This window comes from Hemitrygon akajei, chromosome 14, assembly GCF_048418815.1.
Source record: "Hemitrygon akajei chromosome 14, sHemAka1.3, whole genome shotgun sequence".
Lineage (NCBI taxonomy): Eukaryota > Metazoa > Chordata > Chondrichthyes > Myliobatiformes > Dasyatidae > Hemitrygon > Hemitrygon akajei.
Genome location: NC_133137.1, coordinates 101,976,459 through 102,003,746, shown reverse-complemented (window position 1 = coordinate 102,003,746; position 27,288 = coordinate 101,976,459). Strand labels below are relative to the sequence as shown.

The following is a 27,288-nucleotide window of genomic DNA, read 5'->3' as shown; positions in this document are numbered from 1 at the left end:
AACATGGAGTGGAGAACGATTTTGTAAATCTGGCGGGAGTGAAAGATGCTGGGAATTGTGAGTATGGAGTGCTGTGGGAGGAGTGTGGGACAGCTGCAGGGGCTGGGGGTGGTGTGGATCCAGACTCACCCAGCTCCCACATACCAGGCAAGGTCATTTTCTTCTGGATCATTGGTTTATTGATCATTACAAAATGTCTCTCAGTACGTCCTGCTCCCTCCCCATCTCCCTTCCCCTTTATCCAACCATAGAGTTGACGAGGATAGGCTTTTTCCATTGAGAGTAGGGGAGATTCAAACAAGAGGACATGAGTTGAGAGTTAGGGGGCAAAAGTTTAAGGGTAACACGAGGGGGAATTTCTTTACTCAGAGAGTGGTAGCTGTGTGGAACGAGCTTCCAGTAGAAGTGGTAGAGGCAGGTTCGGTATTGTCATTTAAAGTAAAATTGGATAGGGATATGGACAGGAAAGGAATGGAGGGTTATGGGCTGAGTGCGGGCCAGTGGGACTAGGTGAGAGTAAGTGTTCGGCACTTACTAGAAGGGCCGAGATGGCCTGTTTCCATGCTGTAATTGTTATATGGTTATATGATTCTCCTCTCAGTCCACAAAAGAGACCCATATCAGAATCAGGTTTATCATGACTCATGTATGCCATGAAATTTGGTTTTTTTTTTGTTGCAGCAGCTGTACAATGCAATAGATTTCATTGAAACCTATTGAATATTGGAAGGCCTAGATGGAGTGGACGTGGAGAGGAAGATTCTTATAGTAGGGGAGGCTAGGACCAGAAGGTAGAGCCTCAGAGTAACATGCCCCTTTAAAATAGAACTGAGCTGGAATTTCTTTAGCCAGAGGATGGTGAATCGATGGAATTCATTGCCACAGGCTAAGTCAGTGGGTATATTTAAAGCAGATGTTGAAAGGTTTTTAGTTAGTCAGGGCGTCAAAGGTTATGGGGAGAAGGCAGAATGGGTTGAGCAAGATAATATATCAGTCATGATGGAATGGTGAAGACTCAAAGGGAAAAATGGCATTATTCTGCTTCTATCTCTTAGGCACATTGTTCATACTGATCAAATCATTACACAGTTACAATAATTTAGAGCTTTATAAACAATTTAAAAAATGAAAACTCTGCATTAAACAATGTTATACAAAACAAGTGATTTCCTGTATCCATTGTGATTGTTTTCCCCAGTTACTGTTACTGGCTGAAAGCATTTTGGAGGAGTGAGAGAAAAGCAAACATTCAGGTCCCATAGGACTGTTCAGTGATTGTAGAGGTCAGGTGGAATAAGGAGAAATGTGAAATGTGAAATGACCTGGAGAGAAATATGTTAATGATGCATGCATGCATGTGTCACTGCAAGGCCATGCCCTTGGGAAAAATTACCCAGGTAACCCTCCCATCTTCTCTGCTCATTCCCAAAAAGTCAACTGAATCATGGCAATTAACATTCCAGGAGGTCTTTCTAGCCAGGTGCTTTGTTGGATTGAGAACACAAAATAGTTATCAAGAAGAAACAAGGCTGGTAACAAGTGGCTGTTAATTCCAAAGAAATCTTTCAGCACCTAAAAATAATACATCCCTCAGACATTCCAGTTATATACCCAGAGGGTCTGTGACTATGATGCTAAACTTCTATCTGCAAAGTAGAACACACAGCACAGGCCCTTCAGTGCATAATGTTGCGCCAACCTTTCGACCTATTGTAAGATCAATCTAGCCCACCATTTTTCAATCATTCATGTATCTATCTAAGACCTTCCTAAAGGCCCCTAATGTAATTTTTTTTGAAGACATCCATCACAATAACAGGCCCTTCTGGCCCAACAAGCCTGAGCCGCCCAATTAACCTACTAACCCGTACGTCTTTGGAAAGTGGGAGGAAAGCAAAGCTCTCAGTAGAAACCCATGCAGCCACAGGGAGAATGTACAAACTCCTATCAAACATAGGCAATAACTCAACCCAGGTCGCTGGCACTGTAAAGCCTTATGCAAGCCGCCCTGCTACCATATCTGCCTCTACTATCATCCCTGGCAGGGCATTCCACACACTCGCCACTCCCTGTGTAAAAAAAACCTTACCTCTGACATTCCCCCCTACATCTTCCTTCAATCACCCTAAAATTAAACCCTCTCAGAAAAGCCATTTCTGCTCTGGGAAAAGGCAGAAAAGTGCAAACCAATTCATAGACTATAAATAATCTACAACTCCTGGCAGCTCAAGCCACAATGATCAGGCTACCTAGTTCTACTTGTGCTTATATTTCTTATTTGCTGTCTTTTTGTGGGGGGGGGGGGGGGGAGTGTGGGAGGATTTAGAAAAGTTTGTACCATAATTCATTGAAAATTCTTCAACCAGTACCTGATGGTCTGTGGCAGAAATACACCCAGTCCACTTCAATGTTCAAAGTTCAGAGATGCTCTTCTGCACACCACTGTTGTAATGTGTGGTTATTTGAGTTACTGTCGCCTTCCTCTCAGCTTGAGCCAGTCTGGCCGTTCTCCTCTCCTCTTGTGTTTTCCATTGACATAAATGATACATTTCACTGTGTTTTTGGATGCGCATGTGACAAATAAAGATAATCTCAATCTCTAAACCATTGGCTTCAGCATTGTTATAGATTTATTGTATTCTGACTGATGTCACTGCTGGATATTGTGCAAGGGTGGGCATTTCATGCATTCAGAAGTTCTCAGACTAATTTTCCATTGAGTTCTGTGAGTATAGAGACATACCATTCACGTTCTGTGAATATTTTGCTCTTCAAATCAATCTTGTTTCTTGCAAAAATCTCTGAATTTCTAACCCTGTAAATTGTGTTTTACATAGAACATAGAATAGTATAGCACATCACAGGCCCTTCAGCCCACAATGTTGTGTCGACCCTCAAACCCTGCCTCCCATATAACCCCCCATCTTAAGTTCCTCCATATACCTGTCTAGTAGTCTCTTAAACTTCACTAGTGTATCTGCCTTCACCACTGACTCAGGCAGTGTATTCCACGCACCAGCCACTCTCTGAGTGAAAAACCTTCCTCTAATATCCCCCTTGAACTTCCCTCCCCTTACCTTAAAGCCATGTCCTCTTGTACTGAGCAGTGGTGCCCTGGGGAAGAGGCGCTGGCTGTCCACTCTGTCTATTCCTCTTAATATCTTGTACACCTCTATCCTGTCTCCTCTCATCCTCCTTCTCTCCAAAGAGTAAAGCCCTACCTCTCTTAATCTCTGATCATAATCCATACTCTCTAAACCAGGTAGCATCCTGGTAAATCTCCTCTGTACTCTTTCCAATGCTTCCACTTCCTTCCTATAGTGAGGCGACCAGAACTGGACACAGTACTCCAAGTGTGGCCTAACCAGAGTTTTATAGAGCTGCATCATTACATTGTGTCTCTTAAACTCTATCCCTCGACTTATGAAAGCTAACACCCCATGAGCTTTCTTAACTACACTATCTACCTGTGAGGCAAGAAAGAGAAAGGTTTCAGAGTAAAATGGAGAGTAAGACTGTAGATAGGTGAGATAGATCAGTGAAATAATTAGTCATGCTAATTCGCCCTAATTCCTTTCAGAATTCCAAAACGACAGAGGGAAGTTAAAAACAATCAAGTTGTTGGTTTAGCCACCCTTTGAACACGCCTAAACGTGTATTACAACACATAAGAATATAATTTATTTCCAAATTTTTACAGATTTTATTATGTGTTAAATTTCTTTGTGCACCTGGTAAATAACTGACACATTTTTTATTTTTAGAAACCTTTTGGATTCAGTCTGCTCCTTAGGGGGACAAGTGATAAATTTTCACAATGATGTACTAAAGAGCTGTTGGTCCTACAACACCTTGGGCTACAAAAACTAGAGATATTGCCAAATTTATTTTATTATTGAAGAATCATAGTGAAGTTTTTTTCAATTTCAATCCTGTAATACTTGTGCTTGGGTGGCGGGGTGGAGATACCGCTCCATCAAAGGAGGGGTAATGTGCTCCTTCCCTCTACTAGCCTGCTGCAGGTCACTCTTGGGCAAGGTGTAGCACCTGATTAGCCCCTCATCCCCCCCCCCCCCCCTCAATCAGGGTCATGTGAAGCCAGGGATAAGGTAGTGGATAGTCATATGAGCAGCTGGTGCATATCACAAGACTTGGTTATGTGATCACTGATGCCAGACAGACAATCTCTGAAGAGTATTGATAATGGCTTGGGTCACCTGTCTTGTGAGGACACTTGTCCAGAAGGAAATGGCAAACCACTTCTGTAGAAAAATTTGCCAAGAACTATCCATGATTGCCTATGTCATGCGACATGGCGCATAACCAATGAACAAATACTTGTGCTAAGACTAAGATATTCCTTACCAAGTTCTGTCAAGTTCAGCTGCAGAGTTTAAGACATCTTTGGCTTCCAGGTGACACTAAGCAGCTCCATGGGCTGCTGCAGCTGCAGAAGTGTTTGTTTAATTTCCACCCATTGAATGTGATTGTTGAGCAATGCCAGCCTGTGATCAATGGCAAGATTTTCTCAGCTTGGGCATTTCCAACCTAGTACATAGCACCAACCCTGAGCATAAGGCTTCTGCTATGCACTGCTAATTGATAGTTTTATTCAGTTATCATACAAGGTTAGTGGAAATGTAGTGCTTCATCTTGGTTAGTTATTTGTCCATGGACTGTAGCAGAACTTTTGTTTTGTACGTTTGGAGAGACATAATCTGATTAGGGACAGTCAGCATGGCTTTGTCAAGGGCAGGTCATGCCTTATGAGCCTGATCGAATCCTTTGAGGATGTAACAAAATATATTGATGAGGGTAGAGGAGTGGATGTAGTGTACAGTATATGGATTTCAGTAAGGCATTTGATAAGGTTCCCCATGTGAGGCTCATTCAGAGAGTAAGGAGGCATGAGATCCAAGAAGACCTTGCTTTGTGGATTCAGAATTGGCTTGCCCAAGAAGGCAAAGGGTGGTTGTAGATGGTTCGTATTCTGCATGGAAGTCAGTGACCAGTGGTGTTGTGCAGGGATCTGTTCTGGGATCCCTCCTCTTTGTGATTTTTATAAATGACCTAGATGAAGAAGTAGAAGGGCAGGCTAGTAAGTTTGCTGATAGTCTGGAGGGCTGACAGAGGTTATAGCGGGCATCATTAGGATGCGGAACTGGGCTGAGGAGTGGCAGATGGACTTCAACCCAGATAAATGTGAAGTGGTTCATTTTAGTAGGTAAAATTTGAAGACAGAAGATAATATTAATGGTAAGATTCTTAGCAGTGTGGAGGATCTGAGAGATCTTGGAGTCCATGTCCATAGGACACTCAAAGCTGCTGCACAGGTTGACAGTGTTGTTAAGAAGGTGTATGGTGTGTTGGTATTCATCAGCTGTGGGATTGAGTTCAAGAGCTGAGAGGTAATGTTACAGCTATATAAGACCTTGGTCAGACCCCACTTGGAGTACTGTGCTCAGTTCTGGTCACCTCACTACAGAAAGGATGTGGATACTACAGAGAGAGTGCAGAAGAGATTTGTAAGGATGTTGCCTGGATTGGAGGGTGTACCTTATGAGAATAGATTGAGTGAACTTGGCCTTTTCTCCTTGGAGCAACGGAGGATGAGAGGTGACCTGATAGAGATGTATAAGATGATGAGGGGGCATTGATCATGAAGCTTTCTCCCCAGGGCTGAAATGACTAACATGGGGGGCATAGTTTTAAGGTGCATGGAAATAGGTATCAAGGGGATATCAGGAGTAAGTTTTACACACAGAGGGTGGCGTGTGCATGGAATGCACTGCCAGTGACGGTGGTGGAAGCAGATACAGAAGGACCTTTTAAGGGCCTCTTGGATAGGTACATGAAGCTTAGAAAAATAGGGGGCTAGGTGCTAGAGAAATTCTAGGCAGTTTCTAGAATAGGTTACATGGTGGGCAAAACACTGTGGGCCAAAGCGCCCGTAATGTGCTGTGGGTTTCTATGTTCACTTTATTATATGAAACATTATAAATTATAACTTATGCTTGGGTCGCGGGGTAGAGATAAGTCTCTACCAAAGTAAGTGTAATGCTGAAGGCTAATAACTGTAATGTTTCTTAACAACAGACCTCACCTTGAGACTAAAAAAGTTCTTGGGTAAAACTAAGCAATCATTTATGGCTTATTTTATGGCAGCACTTGTACTTAGAAAGTTTAAAGCCAAGTCCCGGTGTTCCTAACTTTTTTTTAATGCCATGGACCCCTACCATTAACCGTGGACTTCAGATTGGGAACACCTGCCCAAGACTCTGACTTTATTTGACATGGAAAATACTAGAAAAAGTGCAAAGGTGGATTTTTTTTTTTTTTACTATGGACAGAGACCTTTATTTTGAGTTAGGATCCAGAATGGTACAACACTACAGCATTACAACTTTAGCAGCTCCTGATCAGCCTTTGACACTCAGCGTCCCTTCTGAAGTTGTGTAAATGGAAATCTTCCAAAGATCAGGTCAGACATTGACACTAGGTATAAAGTCTCTCCCCTACAGCAGTCAACAGTACAAGAGAAATTTACAAAACTTGGAAATATTATCAGTTTAATTCAGATGTTTTATTTGCAGATCCATCCTTACCAAGCACGCTAATGGAAATAAATAGACACATGTCTTGCATCTAATTTTCTTGCATAAAGTTATAATGTAGGCTTAACATGACCCACATTAATCTGACCATTCCATGGTCTCAGTCCCAGGCTATTTTACTGGATGGGATTCCAGGTCATTTCGAGAGTATTTCCTGGAGGAAATCTGTTCAAGAAGGAGCAGCTCTACATGAGAACAATCTCCACTGTGCTGCAGAGAACAAGCAGTAGTTGCACAAGGAGAAACTGACCAATCAAAAGGCCCAAACACGAACCACAGCCACCACTTACTCTCGCCCACACTGCACCAGAATATGTGGATCCTGGATCAGCCTCTACAGCCAGCTGAGAACCCACCAATAGACAACCTCTTAGGAGAACATCATACTCAACTCCAGTGACTGCACTACACTGCACATTTCACCACCCCACTCTCTCTCCGCACAGGCTTATATTCTTGCTTCTGCACAGTGAAGACTGGAAATACTGTACATTCAGACCATTTGGACTGTTCTAATTAAACGAAAGATCAATCCAGTTGGCCCTACTTCCCAAGGATCAGCATTTTGTTTTCCTTTCAATCTCTCAATGTGTGAAAGAAGCTTTTCCCTTCATCATTTTTTTGTTTCCTTAATCAATTACGGTACTTTCTTTTTATCTCCTCAGGTTCTGCCAATGAGAAGACGTTAAAAGAACGTGCCAGAAGTAACTCAATCTGTCCTGTGGTAGGGAAGGAACTGTCAACGTTTCAGAACAAAAACCTGCATCAGGACTGAAAAGCTGAAATATTCAATTTATTACTAATATTAAGAATTGAATATTCTGCACAGCTTTTAATTAAAGTGGTTTGTCATAGATGAATTATCTTTTCGGGGGAGATCTCACTATTCCTTACTATGTTTATAATTATTGAAGACCTGAGGCTTTTTCAGCACAAATTCTTTGAAGGCAATAAATATTCTGAGTGAAAGTAATATGCTCAATTTACCTTTAATCACATTCCAAATGCAGACAGCGACAGAAAATAGACAGTAAAGACAAGAAAGTGCCTTGCGAAAGCTTCAATGTCCAGCTCCCAGCAGGTGTGAGATTTCAGCTCTGAGAAGTGCTGTAAATTAGCTCAAAAGATTGAGCATAAAAGCTCAAGTCATCTAGAAAAGTCTACAATTCATCCATCACAGCATTCAAATGTCTTTTAAGCAAGTAAAAGATTTCATCCCTAAATATTTCATTTGGAATCCATTGCATTTTGCATGAGCTACTGAATACCTTTTCTATATTTGTTTCTCACCACTTGAACTCTGTGCTGCCTTTACTAGCAGATAGAACCTTCACAATCTCTCCGTAAACATGAGCTCATTCAAAGCTCTCAAGTCTCTATTCCAACTCACATTATCCCTTTCACCTAATGTTTGCTAATTTATGTAGACTGGACACAAAAGGCAACCAGGGGTATGGAGACAATGTAATTTTGGCATTGAGAAGAAGTATCAATGGCAAAATGGCTTATTTTTGCCTATATTGATCCATAAGCCCAACAATATTTTGATTTCAAATACTCATCTTAGTTTTCAGATTCCTCATTGGCCAACTTTTGGATCCTTGTCTAGTCACTGAAATCCTTCTGAGATACCTGCACTCATTCAGTTTTGCCTTCTGACCAATTTTACTCGTTCCATCATTGGATGCTGTGCTCATAGCAACCTAGACATTAGCCTCTAGAATTTCTTCCTCATGCTTTCAACCTCCTTATCTCTTCTTCTTGAGGACTCCTTAAAATCTCCTTATACTCAGTTGACTAATTAAAGGTTTACATCTCTAAAAGAAGTATAAGATTAGTTAGGGTGCTTGCAGAAAAAGGAGGGATTACAATGATTATGATGAACCCTTGTAGAGATAATCTCCCGGGGTTTCACATGGTGAGACCACTCCTGCCCATTGGCTGTTTTCAATCTATGAGATGTGTCATATGAGAAAGAACAGGAGATGCACACTGCACATCAGGGTTTTAGTCAATGCCCACTTTGTGTAAAGAGTGGAGGATCTCATCAAGTTACCCTCAAGTGTACAGAACTCCTTACTACATTTCTAAATTGTGTGATCCACAAGTAGAGGTGAAAGCAAGACATCAAAGGCTAGTTCAATATACTGGCAAGAAAATTGACAATGATATGTTTGCTAGCCAACTGTACCAGTAAGAAATTTACATGATAGCACTGATAAGAAATTTAAATTACTTTCACCCCAGGCTCCTGGAGGAAATATGCTGGGAATGAATGTGCAACCATATAAATCAAATATATTACCTTAGCACCATCATCTTTTTTATACTAAGTTTGAAAAGCAAATTTTTCAGACTTACTGGAGGGGGAGGACATAAAAAGTAAACTAAGTGCCATGGTAACCAGTTCCCTGTCACATTGGCCTTCCACTTTAGTGAGGATGGGCCTTACCTCTTCTGATTTTGTCAGGTCTTTGAATGGACGATCCCTTTGCTTTCGTTCACCCTCATCCCATCTTTCCCAAAACTTGGTGAACATGTATCTCTCCATGGCACTAGGGACCTTCCTGGAATCGATACTCTGATAATCTTCAGCAGGGATAGCATCCAAGTACCTTTGAGGAAGTAGTCAGGAGAACTGTTTTACTTCTGCATATTTTGAGCAAACCAAAATCCTTGTAATAACTGGTAAACCCAAATCTGTAACAGTGTGGTTAGACTAATGAATGCAAGCCACATGTCTCTCTTTCTTTCAAAATGGTTCCAAATTGTCCATCTCCACCTGGGACCCAGCTCAATTCTGACCAATTCATGCCCGCAGAAACGAGTGCTGAATAGAAGTCAGACATGAAGAACAAGACTAAAGTTGATATCAATGACTCTTAAGGAAAGACTCACAGAAAGGATTTTATTTTCACTACAGGAGATACTGCCTCATTTTGTAAAATATCAAGGGAACAGATAAGGCAGTGATAAGTAACTTGGATTCAAATAAATTCAGAGTGATTGATAAAGCAAACACGAGGAAATCTGCAGAAGCTGGAAATTCAAGCAACACACACAAAATGCTGGTGCAACGCAGCAGGCCAGGCAGCATCTATAGGGAGAAGCGCTGTCGACGTTTCGGGCCGAGACCCTTCGTCAGGACTAACTGAAAGGAAAGATAGTAAGAGATTTGAAAGTAGGAGGGGGAGGGGGAAATGCGAAATGATTGGAGAAGACCGGAGGGGGTGGGGTGAAGTTGAGAGCCGGAAAGGTGATTGGCAAAAGGGATACAGAGCTGGAGAAGGGAAAGGAGCATGGGATGGAAAACCTAGGAAGAAAAAAAGGGGGAGGGGAGCACCAGAGGGAGATGGAGAACAGGCAGAGTGATGGGCAGAGAAAGAGAAAAAAAGGGGGGGGGGGGACAAAATTAAATATATCAGGGATGGGATAAGAAGGGGAGGAGGGGCATTAATGGAAGTTAGAGAAGTCAATGTTCATGCCATCAGGTTGGAGGCTACCCAGCTGGTATATAAGGTCCAACCTGAGTGTGGCTTCATCTTGACAGTAGAGGAGGCCATGGATAGACATATCAGAATGGGAAAGGGACGTGGAATTAAAATGTGTGGCCACTGGGAGATCCTGCTTTCTCTGGCGGACAGAGCGTAGGTGTTCAGCGAAACGGTCTCCCAGTCTGTGTCGGGTCTCACCAATATATAAAAGGCCACACCGGGAGCACCGGACGCAGTATACCACACCAGCCGACTCACAGGTGAAGTGTCGCCTCACCTGGAAGGACTGTCTGGGGCCCTGAATGGTGGTGAGGGAGGAAGTGTACGGGCAGGTGTAGCACTTGTTCCGCTTGCAAGGATAAGTACCAGGAGGGAGATCGGTGGGAAGGGATGGGGGGGACGAATGGACAAGGGAGTCGCGCAGGGATCGCTTGGCAGAGTAATAATTCGGCACAGGCTACATGGGCCAAAGGGTCTATTTCTATGCTCCATGACTCTAAGGTCAAAACATGCATTAAACACTAAGCAGGTCAAACAGGGTTGTGGAAAGAAAAATTGAGTGAGTGTTTCAATCTAAATTCCTTCTTCAGAAGGGATTAAATACATTGAAGGTATGCACCATTCATGGTCTGTGCAGGCTTCAGCATATAACTGTCAAGAACTACTTTTCCTGTGATCTGGAGCTAAAAGCCATGCGCTAGGATTTTCCAGTTCAGGCTCCTATCGGGGGTAAGATATGGAAATCGGAAGCAGAGAAAACTGCATTCTGAGAACATCAGGAAATCCAACATCATCAGCACCATCAACATTCATAAATAGAAGTTTCTGAGCAGATGAACGCTGGAACACAAAATCTTTTTATCAACATGTGTAGCATTAACCTAAGGGGAGACTCTGAACAAAAATCGTTTGTTTTCCCAGAGTAATGAACATGTAGAATAGGGTTACAACACATGTAATTAATGGCATATCAATTAACACCTTTCACAAAGGAAAGGCAATCTACAAATAAATACTGATGGCGATGATTAAGTGCTTCAGAATCGGAATCTGGTTTCACGCCCCTGTTTTGCGGCAGCAGTACACTGCAATACACAAGAATAAAAATTATAATTACTGTAGGAAGGATATATAGAAATGAAAAGTACCTTAAATAAGCAGTGCAAAAAGAGAAGAAATAATAGTGAGGTAGTGCTTATGGGTTCATTGTCCGTTCAGGAAATTTGATAGCGGAGGGGAAGAAGCTGTTCCTGAAACATTGAGTGCGTGTCTTCAGGCTCCTGTTCCTCCTTTCTGATGGTAGCAATGAGATCAGGGCATGTCCTGGGTGATGGGGGTCCGTAATGATGGATACTGCCTTTTTGAGGCATCACATTTTGAAGGTGTCCTGGATGCTGGGGAGGCTAGTGCCCACAATGGAGCTGACTGAGTTCACAACTTCCTGCAGCTTTTTCCAATCCTGTGTAGTGGAGCCTCCATACCAGACGGTGTTGCAGCTAGTCAGAATGTTCTCCAGGGTACACCTGCAGAAATTTGAGTGCCTCTGGTGAATTACCAAATCTCCTCAAACTCTGTAGCTGCCGCCATGCCTTCTTTGTAAATGCGTCAACATGTTGGGCTCAGGTTAGATCCTCAGAGATGTTGACACCTTGGAACTTGAAACCACTCGCCCTTTCCACTTCTGTTCCCTCAATAAATACTGGTGTGTTTTCCCCGAATTTCCCCTTTCTGATGTCCACAATCAATTCCTTGGTCTTACTGACATTGAGTGCCAGGTTGTCGCTGCAACACAACTCTACCATCTAATCTATCTCACTCCTGCAGGTCTCCTCATCACCATCCAAAATTCTGCCAACAATAGTTGTGCTGTCAGCAAATTGACAGATGGAGTTTGAGCTGTGCCCAGCCACAAAAATCAGGGGGTGTGGAGGGAATAGAGTGGTGGGCTTAGCAGGCAATCTTGAAGTGCAATCTTAATTGTCAGCGAGGAGGACCTGTTATCCACTGTTGACTTATTATGGCGATAGGCAAATTGCAGTGGGTCCAGTTCCTTGCTTAGGCAGCAGTCGATTCTGGCCATGACCAGCCTCTCAAAGCACTTCATCACAGTAGATGTGAATGCCACCGGGTGATAGTCATTGAGGCAGCTCACCATTCTCTTCTTGGGCACTGGTAAAATTTTGCCTTCTTGTAGCTGGTAGAAATCTCCGACTGCAGCAGTGAGACATCAGAGATGTCCTTGATCACTCCTTGCCCAGGTTTTCAGAGCCCCACAAGGGACACTGACAGCGCTTGATGCCTTGTGAGGGTCCACCCTTTTGAAAGATGTTCCGACATCAGCCTCCAAGACGAAGATCACAGGCTCACCAGATGCTGCAGGACTGTGCGCAGGTGTAGTCTTATTCTCCTTTTCAGACCGTGCATAAAAGGCATTGAGCTCATCTGGGAGTGAAGCATCACAGCCATTCATGACATTAGGTTTTGCTCTGTAGGAAGTAATGGCCTGCAAACCCTGCCATCCAATTCCATCTCTAACTTCAATTGGAATTGATTTTACACTCTTAAAATAGTCTTTCCATACATCATACCTAAGCTTCTTGTATATTTCTGTATCAACAATCTTGATCTCACAGGTCTAGCCCTCAGCAGACTATGAATATCCTGGTTCATCCATGGCTTTTGTTTGGGTACGTTTAGTGTGTTTTCGAAGGCACACACTCACCCACACAAGTCCTGATGAATTTGGAGATAACTGCTATATTCAATCAAACTCAAAGATAAATCCCTGAATATTGACTTGTTCACCAACTCAAGGCAGTCCTGTAAGCACTCCTCTACCTCCCTCGACCATATCTTCTTGGTCCTTACCCCTGGTGTGGCAGTCTTTAGTCTCTGTGCCTATATGCTGGGAGCAGAAGTACAGCCAGATGATGGACTTTCCAAAGTGTGGCCGTCGGAAGGCATGGTAAGTGTTCTTGATGGTGGTAAAACAGTGGCCAAGTGTTTTGGCTTGTCTGGTTCCACAGATGATACGTTGGAAGTTTTTGTTGAGACTTCTTCAAACTGGCCTGGTTGAGATCTCCTGCAATGATGGGAAAGGCATCAGGGTGCAGAGTTTTGTGTCTGCTGAATACGTTGCTCATTTGCTCCAGTAGCTGCCTGACGTTGGCCTGAGGTGAATGTACACTGCTCCCAGGATGAAGGCAGAAAGTACTTTATGGGTTGATAGTTGCAGAGCTGCTAAAAATGTTATCCCGTTAAGATCAGCCTAAGAGAAAGAGCACAGCATCCATAAATAGCTGATTCTGAGGCAAGAGCTTTTTATGGTCGATCTCTGGTTGGAGTGGAATATGACTTCAGTAGTTTGAAAGAAAGAGTTCATAGCATGAAATGAGCCAAGAAATGATTATGACACAGTTCAATCAAAACCAGTAAAATCATTATTATATTCAGGAGCCATTCCCTCGTTTCATTCAGTTGAAGCAATTACAATCTTAATCTAAAGTTGACAGGCTAGGTGAAGCAAGAAGAGATTCAAGTCCTCTAGTTACCAGTCAGTTGGTTAGATTAAAATTATTGCTCGATTCTTCAGTCAGGGGAGTGACTGGCTGGGGAATTTTTCAAAAGAATATATGATTAAAAAGTAAATATATTTCTATTGAGAACCCTAGAGGTACAGAAACTGCCATTTCTCAGTTTTCTCCCATGTACAGTAAACTAGATTTTGACAACAACATCAATTATCTGTAGGCTAAAAGAGGCCACAATGATTTTGATTCATAAATGCAATCTTAATTTCAGCAATAACAGAAGTACTTGAGATTAAATTAGCTCCAGGTACCTGTAGTATGCCTCCAACTCCAGTGTTAAATGGTCTTCCATTTCCTGGTTATCTTTTTGAAGACTCCTGCGGAATGCAACATAATGAGTTTGGAAAGATGGGGCATAAGATGATGTCGCAGATTTAGAACTAAAATATCAAACTAAAGCTCTTCCAACAGAGAGGAGTGACTACGTTGGACAGGTAGGGTGGGACAGGTAGGGTGGAACAGGCATGGTAATGCTTTGGAGACCTTGTACCAAAAGCACAGGATATGGAACTTGCTACAACAAGGAGTTTAGGTGAAAAGTTTAAGGGAAAACAGAGACAAGGTAAAAGGATTACAATGATCTGTGACTCTTCAGCAGGATTGGAACGAAGGGGAAAGGAGCTAGAGTAGAAGGTGGGGTGGGTGGGAAGGGAAGGAGGACAAGCTGGAAGGTGAAAGATGAAGCCAGATGAGGGGGAAGGTAGATGAGGGGGGAGGGGGGAGATGGTCAGAAGCTAGGAGATGATAGGTGGAGGAGGAGAGGCACCAGAATCGGGGTAATAGGTAGGTGAGGAGAACAGAATGGGTAAGAGGAGAGTTAGAATGGGGAAAAGAAAAAGAAAGAAGTGGGAGGGGGAAAAATTACTGGAAGTTTGGATTTCCTGGTGGTCAGCCATTTTAATTTCACTCTCCATTCCCATTCCAACATGCCAAAACATGGCCTCATCTACTACCACGATAATGTCAACCTCGGGTTGGAGGAGCAACACCTCATATTCCATTTAAGATGCCTTCAATCTGACAGCCTCTAATTTCTCCTTCCTCCCCTTCTCTCTTTATTCATTTCCCTTTCTGGCTCTACTCTTACCCTTTCTTTTCTTCTCATCTGCCTATCACCTCCCTCTGGTGTCCTTCCTCCTTCTCTTCCATGATTCACTCACCTATCAGATTCCTTCTTCTTCATCTATTTATCACCCCTCAGCTTCTCACCTCACTTCCCCTCCCACACCCACATATCTTCCCCCTTATCAGGCTTCACTTGTCAACTTCCAGATTGAACTCCTTCCTTTCTCCTCTGCGCCCCCCCCCCCCCCACCTTCTTATTCTGGCTTCTTCCTGATTCCTTTCCAGTCCTGATGAAGGGTCTTTGCCTGGAATGTTGACTGCTTATTTCCCTCCATAGATGCTGTTTGACCTGCTGAGTTTACTCAGCATTTTGTGTGCGTTGCTCTGGATTTCCAGCATCTGCAGAACCTCGTGTTTAAAACAATCTGATTGTTTTAAACAAAGATGAAATGAAAACTTGCATCTCCATTGCAACTTTCTCAGCCCCAACTCATCCCAAAGTACTTTGCAGCCATTGGTTAAGTAAACTAGAAGGGAAACAGAAATCATTGGGGGTCAATGAGATAAACAGAATTCTGTTTATTTATTATTTATATAAATTACTTGGATGCAAATGACCAAGGCTTGATCAGTAAATTTGCCGATGACATAAAATTAGGTAGCGTTGTTAAATGAGACAGCCATCGGGCTCCTGAACCAGCATGGATAACTTGATTCACCACTATTCTAAACTGAGTCTGTGACCTGCAGACTCACTTTCAAGAGTTCTTTACAACTCATGTTCTCATTATTGTTTTTATTTGCACAGTTTGTGTTCTTTTGCACATTTATTTCGTGTTCTCATTATTTATTGCTATTTATTTATATTTGCATTTGCACAGTTTTTTGTCTTCTGCACTCTGGTTGATCTTTCATTGATCCTGTTACAGTTTTTATTCTATAGATTTGCCGAGTGTGCCCAGAAGAAAACAAATCTCAGGGTTGTATGTGGTGACATATATGTGCTTTGTTAATAAAATCTATTTATAACTTTGAACTTCAGTTCTGTGTCAGACTTTGTGTATGCATTGTTTTCCATAAAATTCTATTGTATTTCCTTTTCCTGTAAATGCCTGTAAGAAAATGAATCTGAAGGTAGTATATGGTAAAATACTGTATATGTACTTTGATAATAAAATTACTTTGAGCTTTGAATACGGTAAGTGTGAGGTATTGCATTTTGTAAAGTCAAACAAAGCAAGACTTCACTATGAATGGTAGTGCACTAGAGAGTATAAAGGAACAGTAGGATTTAGGAGTACAAGTGCATCATTTGTCAGAAGTGACATTACTGGTAGACAACGTGGAGAAAGTTAAAAAGGCGTTTAGCACACTGACTTCCATCGGTCAAGGTATTAAGTTTAGGAGTTAGGATTATGAGATTGGACAGAGGAGGTATGCCTGCTTTGAGTGGAAGAGAAGTACCTGAAGACCTTCAGGGTCCACATTCATATTCAAAATATTGATGATTTTATATGAGATTAAGGGTTACGTATCAGAAAGTACAGATTCAGGATTGGGACGGTAGTGGTTGTTTGATTTTATATCAGAGAAGTAGAACAAAAATGTCAGCAAGGTCTAGGAATAGTGTATTCAAAGTATTCAATATACATTTATTATCAAAGAATGTATAAATTATACAACCTTGAGATTTGTTTGTTTACTGGCAGTCATGAAGAAAGGAACCTGACCAACCCCCAATACGTATAGAGAAAGAGAGAGAAAAAAATAAATCATGCAAACAATAGAAGCAAGCAACAACAACAGCGATTACTTACAATATCCTGCTGTGAAGATAATGGACAGCCATCTCAGTTTCAATTCGTTTCTCCTGGACTCTGCTCTGGAATGCCGCCCGTGCACTCTCTTTCAACCCTTCTTTCGTCTGCCCTTGCAAGTCTGCAGGTGATTCGAATGTCAACCCATATGTAAACCCATCCCTTAGAAGCACATTGTCCAGGATTTCAACAGTCGTGGATTGCCTAATTGCACTGTTGTATCGACTATCCTGGGTTAAGGGATTGCCCTGAGAAAGAATTTAAAAACATTAACATTTGCTATTTCTGAAACATGATTTCAGAAGAAAATATGACTTACACAGTAAAGGTCACAGAAAAGGGGCCAAGCCAGTTAGGTAATGTTGCATGGGTATTACTTATTTGCTTTTGTTAAATAACTCACTCCTGAGCTAGGAGCTATCAAACCACCTCCCCCACGTTCATTGATTTTACCAGTTTGAAGCAGCACATTTCAACACTTCTCATCTGAGTCAATTTTCAGGTTCCAGATGACTTTCTTTCAAATCCTCAGTCAGACAGCTTTCTTTTGGTTTCTTTCTTACTTAACTATTTTTTTCTTATTATAGTTTTTATAGGCATCCGTTACTCTCGAGAGACCATGGATTTGCGCCTGGAAGGTTTCCAGAGCGCAGGCCTGGGCAAGGTTGTATGGAAGACCAGCAGTTGCACACGCTGCAAGACTGATGTTGTCCAAGGGAAGGGCACGAGGGCCGATACAGCTTGGCACCGGTGTCGTCGCAGAACAATGTGTGGTTAAGTGCCTTGCTGAAGGACACAACATGCTGCCACACCTGAGGCTCGAACTAGTGACCTTCAGATCACTAGACCAACGCCTTAACCACTTGGCCACGCGCCAACACTTTTTTCTTAACTTCACCTCAAATGTTACATTATCTAAGCTCTCACTGAATAAAAGGAATCTTCTGAAATTCCTTATTGAACTTCCTAGTAACAATCCTAAACATGACCTCTAGTTTTTGGGATTTCCACCTAGTACAAGATTATATCTGTTTTTCAAACTCTTCGATTGTTCTTCAGATCTTTGCTCATCACTCTTCCACAATTTTCATCCCAGCTAGCTTCTTGCTCTGGGACATACTGAGTTATTGCAAGTATGTTCTTGCTTAACTATATTGAATTCATATTTATCAGTACCTTTGTAGATTTGCAAAGCATAAATAACACACTTGGTCTGACATCTGTTGCATGATTTGTCGACATCAATAGTGATGAACAGCCTCAATGTAATACAACTTCTGTGTCAGCACGTAACATAGTACATGAATAATTGTTTCCAAACAAATCACTGTATACAGTCTAGACCGAGGAATTTCCAAGACAATTACAAGTAATTTGGATTGTGACCATTAGAGGTGGTTATTCTAGCTGTCTGTCTATCTTTCACAGTCTTGTCTGGGCATGGATGACCCTGAAGTAGGAACACCAGATCTTCTGGAGTTGGTGTCACCTATCAGTAGGATGAGTGCTGACTGGAGACAAGGTCAATAGCCTGAAATATTAACTGTTTTTTTTTGCCCCACAGATGCTGCCTGATCTGCAGAATATTTTCAGTACTTCTATGATCTGATTTCAAATTTTCATACATATAAATATTTTGCTTATGACTATTATTTTTGTTACCTTTGTTTCATGGCTGAGTTATTAATTATGCAAAATCACATGCATTTATTCAATTTATTTTTGCTCATTAAAATGGAGATAGTTTCCCTAAAGGTGCATTCACAGTCAGCAAACTTAATGAATTTATGATTGTACAAGCAGTCGACAAATCTTAATGAATTTAAGATTGTACAATGCAATTAACACTTTCAAAGCCTTTTTTCTCTCCTTAAACAAGTTTATATTTCTTTCCTTACTCTTTTCTAGGTGACTTCTATCCATCCCAAATTTCCTACTTGGTACAATAAATCTTTTCCTCTGCCTGTCATACTGTTGAGAGCAATGAATGGGGATGAAGAGAGAGAAATGATAACCTTTACCATCAAAAGACAGGCTCTATCTAATATTGTTGAGATTAGGGATTGTCACAAAAGTTCCACCCTGCTTGCTACTTCCACAGTACAATGGGCACCAAGGTAGCGAAGTGGTTAGCATGACGCTATTACAGCTCGGGGCGCTGGAGTTCAGAGTTCAATTCCAATGTCAGCTGTAGGGAGTTTGTATGGCCTCCCTGTGGAACATGCGGGTCTCCTCTGGGTGTTCCAGTTTCTTTCCACAGTCCAAAGACATGCTGGTTAGCAGGTTAACTGGTCATTGTAAATTGTCTCATAATCAAGCTAGGGTTAAATCAGGGGTTGCTGGGTGGCATGGCTCAAAGGTCTGTAATAGTCTATTCCACGCTGTACCTTTAAATAAAGAATGTGAAGAAGCTCAACATACTCTCTCATTTCTTTTATTAGCTATTTATACAAGCAACAGCTGTTATGGAAAGATGCCCAACCATAATATGTTCATTTGTAAGAGGATAGCTAATTCTCATTTGAAATAATTTGATTTATGATAGTATAAACTAAATATTGTGATTATAAGTAGACTTTTCAACCACTGTAGCCTGTTTTCACTTTAGTTAATTTACATCTTTCTTTGTCCTTTATTTTCAACTATTTTTACAAATTCCCAACATTTGAACCTAATGAAAGAAGGTAATGAAATGAAATTCTCTAAAAAAAAACTCACTTTGAGTCTCAGCTGCTTCAGTCTCCTCAGGTTTTCAAGAACATGCAGCGTTTCAGAGAGGAAGAGAATCATGTTGTCCGATGCGTCGAGAACACAGAGATTCAGTGAGCTGGAGAGAGGCAGGAGGCTGCAAATACCATTGCCCTGAATGTACAGCTCACAGAGGTGGGGGACATGCTGAACACCTTCCAGAGACTCCAACTGGAAAAAGAATCCACAAGATTAACAGAGGCTGGTTTCAGGACCAGTACAATGCTATAGGATTGCATACAATTACACTGGAATAAATCTCCAACACAAAATCAAGCCACTGGACAAAATGGTTGAAAGTTCCACAAAGGTGTTCCTGCATCTTTATTTAGTCTATCATTCATCGTTGTAGTTATCTAACATTTTCTTGAATGCATCAATGCCATTTACTTCACCCACCTCTTCTTGAAGCAGCCTCAACATTTGAACCCTGTGTAAGGCTTCTTTTGAATTTCTTTCATCAGAACCAGGTTTAATATCACCAGCATATGCCCTGAAATTTGTTAATTTTGAGGCAGCAGTACAATGCAATACATGACAATAGAGGAAAAAACTCTGAATTGCAGTGAGTATATATATATAAATTTTATATATATATATAAAATTGTTAAATAAGTAGTGCAAAATCAGAAATAAAGAGGTAGTGAGGTAATGTTCATGGGTTCAATGTCCATTCAGAAATCGGATGGCGGAGGGGAAGAAGCTGTTCCTGAATCACTGGGTGTGTGCCTTCAAGCTTCTGTACGTCCTCCCTGATGGTAGCAATGAGAAGAGGGCACATCCTGAGTGATGGGGGTTCTTAATGATGGATGCTGGCTTTTTGAGGCACTGCTCCTTGAAGATGGCTTGGACACTAAGGAGACTAGTGCCCATGGTGGAGCTGACTAATTTTACAACTCTCTGCAGCCTACTCCAAACCTGTGTGGTAATAAATTCCTTTAGTAGTGATTCATCAGTAGACTTATTAACTTCTTCCCTCACCACCTTCCCAGGCCCCAGACAGTCCTTTCAGGTGAGGCACCACTTCACCTGCGAGTCATCTGGGGAGATATACTGTATCCGGTACTCCCGATGTGGCCATTTATACATTGGGGAGACCCGCCGCAGACTGGGAGACCGTTTCGCCGAACACCAGCGCTCAGTCCTCCAGCAGTGACGGGATCTCCCTGTGGCCACACACTTCAATTCCACAGACCACTCCCACTCTGACATGTCTGTCCATGGCCTCCTCTACTGTCAAGATGAGGCTGCGCGCAGGTCGATGGAGCAATACCTTATCTCCCGCCTTGGTAGCCTCCTTCCTGCCGGCATGAACATCCAACTCACTGACCTCAGTTGATACCCCTGCCCCCCACCCTTACCCCCATCCCTATCTATTATTTTAGTCTGGTTCTCTTTCTCTCTCTTTTTCCCCCCCTCACTATAATCTCTCCCCCCAGCCCTACTTTTCTTTCTCTTTTATTTCCCATAATTCTCCATCTTCCCCCTAGCCCATTTCCCTCCAGCCTATCACTTCCCAGCTCTCTACTTTATCCCTCCCCCCACTTCTTATCCCCCCTCGACCATCCCATGTTACTTCACTCCTGATGAAGGGTTTCGGCCCGAAACGTCGTTATTACCTCCTCCCATAGATGCTGTCTGGCCTGCTGAGTTCTGCCAGCATTTGGTGTTTGTTTTTTTACTAACAGATGGATTCATCATGGATTTATTAGTGATTATCTTCCAGTTAAAAGCCGATAGTGACATCCTTGGGTATGAGCCAGAAAAAGGCAGTTTAAGCACAATTGTACACAGGATGGGTGAATAAAAACCTTGCAATAATAGCAGTAAAGATATAACAGATTTCCATACATGCATGAGCTAAAATTGAATGAAATTTCTCCAGTTACGTGATGTGCACTGAAAGAATCATCTCTGGTACTCTCAGAAAAGAGAAAATCAGTAGCAATACTTCCTTGCAATGCTAACCGATAAATATAACTAGCAAGACATAAACAGTTTCAATTTCACGTGGTGTTGATGGTACATCAGGAAACTGGCACCAGGGAAGAAATGCTTATGGGATGTAATATAGATCCATGGCGGGACAGAGATCGATGATCTCATGCAACTTTCTGTAATTAGCCGGTCTTTCTGCCTGCACCTACAGTGCAAGCCCAATAGTTAGTGCTACCTTAGAGGGTCTCACAACCAAGCCCAATCCTTTTCCGTAGCTTCTCTTATGTTTTGTAACTCCAAAACATAAAACTAATAGAAAGGAAAACAAGGGAGCCAAGAGATAATGCACCAAGATTCATTTTTGCTTTAAGCGAAGTACACACATATGACGCAGTGCTGTGATGACATATGCCATTCACATACTTCGTACATATAACCATAATGAATTGTGTAAGCAAAGAGTGCTTAACAACATATAGTATTATTCAAATATTAGAGAAATATTAAATACACAACAGTTTCTACTCAGTATGCATCAGAACCCTGCAGATAACAGAAAGAAGTTCAACAAAATTGGCTAATACGGGAGGGCACAGTTTTAAGGTGCTTGAAAGTAAGTACAGAGGAGATGTCAGGGGTAAGTTTTTTACGCAGAGAGTAGTGAGTGCGTGGAATGGGCTGCCAATAACAGTGGTGGAGGCAGATATGATAGGGTCTTTTAAGAGAGTCCTGGATAGGTACATGGAGCTTAGAAAAATAGAGGGCTATGGGCAACCCTAGGTAATATCTAAAGTAAGTACAGGTTCAGCACAGCATTGTGGGCCGAAGGGCCTGTATTGTGCTGTAGGTTTTCTATGTTTCTAAAATTTCTTAGTTAATCTCCTTTAAGTTCCCCCCCCCCGCCCCCCCACCTTAAAGCTATGCTCTCTAGTATTTGAAATTTCCACCCTGGGAAAAAGACCATGACCATCTAATGTATCTACACCTCTCATAATTTTATATACTTGTATCAGGTCACCCCCTCAAACTCTGAAGTTCCAGTGAAAACAATTCAATCCCGGTTTGGTCAATCGAGACATCCCCTGAACACATGAATAAGCAGTAATTGTCCCAGGTTTACATATACATCGCAAAACCAGATTTGTGGGCGAGTGGTACCTTGTTGCCGTTGAGGTGCAACTTAGTCAAATTGTTGAGAATAGGTAGATTTACGATACTCCTGATCCGATTATGCGAAAGGTCCAGATCTGTCAACATCGTGCAGCATTCTAACCCTTGGAGAGTTTCAATAACGTTGTGTGACAGGTTCAAAACCATCAGCAAAGGCAAGGCACTGAGCCATGAGATGCTGCAGCAATAACAAGAACAGCAACACACATAAAGAGAGTGAAAATTAGGCGCTGCGGTAGTGTAGCAATTAGCACAGCACTATTACAGTTTGGGGCACCGAAGTTCAGAGTTCAACCCTAGCATCCTCTGTAAGGATTCAGTACATCCCCTCTGTGGTCTGCAAAGGTGAAACTTTGGTGGTGAAATGGAGCAGGTCGTGCTGTTGCTGGACAGCTCGACTGATGCAGGCTCAATCCTGCCCTCAGGCGCTCTCTGTGTGGATGTTGCATGTTCTCCTCAGATGCTCCAGTCCTTTCCCACTTCCAAAGACATGCTAGTGGATTGGAAATGGTAAATTCTCCTTCTGTGGCAGCAGAACACAGGGGAGTTGATGAGAATGTGCAAGTGAATACATTGTAGGAACAATGATGGATTAGTGGAATCAATAGAAATACTCTGAGAAATCCGGGGCTTCTCTCTTTCCAGCCTTGATAGAGGTGTACAAGATGATATGAGGCATAGATCGAGCGGATAGCCAAACACTTTTACTCAAGGCACACATAGCTAAAACGAGGTCCATAACTTTAAAGTTATTGGAGGGAACTATGTTGGGGAGGGGGGATTTCAGAGGTATGTTTTTAACAGAGAGTGGTGGATGCATGGATCACACCCTGTCAGGGGTGGTGGTAGAGACAGATACAGAAGGGACTTTTAAAAAACTTTTAGATAGGCACATGATGATAGAAGGAAGAAGGGCTATGTGGGAGGGAAAGTTAGATTGATCTTAGTTAAAAGGTCGGCACAACATTGTGGGCTGAAGGGCCTGTATTGTGCTGTAATGTTCTTGTTCTGTGTGATCTTGAGAGAGAGTGCAGAGCAAATGAGGATGCCAGCAGGATGCAGTCTATTCATCTGAACTTTACGGATATTACTGCTTGTACGGTTAGCCAGCTCTCCTATCTGGGAGTGGCTAACTGAGTGACATAGGATTAACTCATGCCTAAATGACTACCGTCCCACTGCACTCACATCCATCATCATGAAGTGTTTCAAGAGGTTCGTCATGAGGCATATCAAGACCCTGCTGCCCCCCTCACTGGACCCCTTGCAGTTTGCATACCGTCCAACCGCTCAACAGACGACGCCATTGCCATCACCCTCCACCTGGCCCTAACCCACCTGGACAAAAAAGACACATACGCTCGGATGCTGTTCATAGACTTCAGTTCAGCATTCAACACAACCATCCCTCAGAAACTGGTCGGAAGCTGAGCCTACTGGGCCTGAACACCTCCCTCTGCAACTGGATCCTAGACTTCCTGACTGGGAGACCGCAGTCAGTCCGGATCGGGAGCAGCATCTCCAACACCATCACAGAGCATGGGGGCTCCCCAGGGCTGTGTGCTCAGTCCACTGCTGTTCACTCTGCTGACCCACGACTGTGCTGCAAAACACAGCTCGAACCATATCATCAAGTTCGCCGATGACACGACTGTGGTGGGTCTCATCAGCAAGAATGACAAGTCAGCTTACAGAGAGGAGGTGCAGCGGTTAACGGACTGGTGCTGAGCCAACAACCTGTCTCTTAATGTGAACAAAACAAAAGAGATGGTTGTTGACTTCAGGAGGGCACGGAGTGACACTCCCCGCTGAACATCGACGGCTCCTCAGTTAAGAACACCAAATTTCTTGGCGTTCACCTGGCGGTGAATCTCACCTGGTCCCTCTGATGCACCATCAATAACTCTCTGAGATGTGAGGCGAGATATCGGCTTTTATTGACTGGAAGAAAGAACAAGCAGCAATTGACCACCATACTACATCCTGGAGACTGAGGGCTGGGCTCAGGCCTCAATCGCCTTTATACCGGGGTCTGTGGGAGGAGTCACGGTCAGTGGGAGGAGCCAAAGGAGCAGTCAGCGGGGGGCGGGGGCGTGTCCATACAGGTATATGTAGTTCACCACACCCTCAACACCAGCTCCATAGCAAAGAAAGCCCAGCAGCATCTCTACTTTCTGCAAAGGCTGAGGAAAGTCCATCTCCCGCCACCCCCCCCCCCCCACCCATCCTCATCATATTCTACAGTGGTTGTATTGAGAGCATCCTGAGCAGCTGCATCACTGCCTGGTTCGGAAATTGCAACATCTCAGATTGCAAGACCCTGCAGCGGATAGTGAGGTCAGCTGAGAAGATCATCGGGGTTTCTCTTCCCGCCAACACGGACATTTACACTCCACGCTGCATCCGCAAAGCAAACAGCATTATGAAGGACCCAACGCACCCCTCATACAATCTCTTCTCCCTCCTGCCGTCTGGGAAAAGGCACTGAAGCATTCAGTCTGTCACGACCAGACTATGTAACAGTTTCTTCCCCCAAGCTATCACACTCCTCAATACCCAGAGCCTGGACTGACACCTTACTGCCCTATTGTCCTGTTTATTATTTATTGTAATGCCTGCACTGTTTTGTGCACCTTATGCAGTCCTGGGTAGGTCTGTAGTCTAGTGTAGTTGTTTTTTTTTCTTCTCTGTGTTGTTTTTTACATAGTTCAGTCTAATTTTTGTACTGTGTCATGTAATACCATGGTCCTGATAAACGTTGTCTCATTTTTACTAGGTACTGTACACAGCAGTTATGGTCGAAGTGACAATAAAAGTGACTTGACTTGACTCATTAACTACCACAACATCGCCCCTTCTTGAAAAAAAGAAAACAAGGTCTATAGAAATGCATTGAAATCATAGTCTCTGGAATTGCACAATTCAGTTCACTTTACCCATAGCATGTAACTTCTGCATCTTACATAAACATATAAAAGAATTGCCAAAATTATAATTGTTCTCTTTGCTTTTAATAGTCTCTCACTCTCTTTGTGTAAAAAAAGAATTGCTAACTGAATGACAGAGGATTAACCCATTAACTACCACAACAGTTTGAAGTTCTATAAATATCAGAGATGTGGTAAACCAAAGGGTCCCTTCAATGACATAAGAAAATATAAAATAGACAGGGCTTCACAATGTTAAAAATACAGTGAAGGGAAAGAAAGATTAAGAGGGCACGTGTATTGTCCCCCTAAGCTAGCTGAGCAGAATAGATTTAGAAACAGTAAAAGTATGTTTAATAATAATTTAAGTGAAAACAGGTATATCTTTGGTTTGAAAGAATTAGCTAATCTGTTAATATATTCCCTCATGTTCATTCCTTCTTATACTAATGAATGGAATCATACCGAAAGTGAATTATTTGGCCCATCATGTCAGTGCTGATACTTTGCAAAGGGTTATCCAATTATTTCACAGCCTTGATCCTTGCCTACAGCACTATACACTTCTTTTTAAATATGTTTATCCAACTCTCTCCTGTAAATAATTAGTAAGTCTGCTGCTACTACCCTTTCAGTCAGCCGATTCCAGATCATAAAAATAATTCTCATTACCACTCTAGATCATTTTCAGTTCTCTTAAAATCTTTACCTTCTGATCCTACTGACAGTGCAAACGGTTTGTCTTACTTTGTCAAATTCCTTCATTCGCATTTCTTTATGAATAATTTGATAATAAAATTTCCCTAACATTTATGATACATTTCTTGCTTCATAATTGAAGTCCCCAAGGACAGTTATCTGAGAAAAGGGATTATTATGGGGAAATTTTACTCTCAGCCCACCAGTCTCATTCTTCCTGTGAGCCATGGCAAATTTATCTGATATCTTTGCTAAACTGAAAGTTAATCACCATGAAATTCTTCCTTAAGCAAGAAGGTGAAACCGACTGTGAGATTAATATTGTGTAAACATAATACAGCCTTGTCTTTTTTCCATAGGTGACTTTGCCTAGGCCCCATCATCACAGACTTAAAAAAATCTATTTTTGTTATAATCCAGTGAATTTTCAATTTAATTCCATTCGCCAAGGTGTGCCCCAGCATCACAGATTTTTTAAAAAAACTATTTTTGCATAATCCAGTGAATTTTCAACTTAATTCCATTATCCAAGATGCGTCTACATTTTTTCTTTTCTCTGGGAAGTGATAAATGTCATCAAATCAGCTATTTTTATTTGGAGTCTCTGCCAAAGATTTATTCTTCTGGCCAGGGGGAACTGATGGAATTTAAAAGAGCTGGATCTTTTAAGCATAAGAGCTTAAAAGGAAGAGCATCTGAACCATTTTAAATGACCAATTGAGAGGACAGAGTGATTCTTTATTTTGACTGAAGCTTGCACAGTTTCTCTGCTCAGAATCTAAGCAAAATAACTTGACCTCATTTATATTTTCTATTCTTGTCATTATTTAAATTTTGTATTCCAACCATTTAGGGGCTAAAAAAAACTCTTCCAGATTTGCAATGTAATTATGTTTACTGAGTTTCTCTGCACTCTCCCCAATTACTTAACACTACAACAATGTTCTATAAGTGCTCCCCTACCCACAGGATTACAAGGCGTTATATGAGTATACACTCAAAGGTACAGCAATGAAACCTGGTGTGAGTGGTCTTGGGCCACTGTAGCCCATCCACTTCAAGGTTCAATGTGTTGTGTGCTCAGAGATGCTCTTCAGCACACCCCTGCTGTAATGCATGGTTATTCAAGTTACTGTCACCTTCTTGTCAGCATGAAGCAGTATGGTCATTCTCCTCTGACCTCTCTTATTCAGAAGACATTTTTGTCCACAGAATTGCCAATCACT

The 27,288-nt window shown here is 42.1% G+C and overlaps 1 protein-coding gene across 3 annotated transcripts in view; it reads right to left on the bottom strand.

Annotated features, from left to right (window-relative positions):
- LOC140738853 (uncharacterized) overlaps positions 1–27,288 on the bottom strand; it is a 41,557-nt gene that overhangs the window by 4,125 nt on the left and 10,144 nt on the right. For 2 of the 3 annotated variants that reach the window (XM_073066795.1, XM_073066794.1), the window contains exons 4-8: positions 22,425–22,614; positions 19,299–19,499; positions 16,581–16,828; positions 13,950–14,015; positions 9,067–9,229 (exon numbers count right to left, since the gene is read on the bottom strand). In XM_073066795.1, coding sequence (XP_072922896.1) covers positions 9,067–9,229; positions 13,950–14,015; positions 16,581–16,828; positions 19,299–19,499; positions 22,425–22,614 — 868 coding nt within the window. Of the gene's footprint in view, positions 1–9,066; positions 9,230–9,897; positions 11,194–13,949; positions 14,016–16,580; positions 16,829–19,298; positions 19,500–22,424; positions 22,615–27,288 lie in introns of those variants that run through there. The other variant, XM_073066796.1, reaches the window with a different exon arrangement.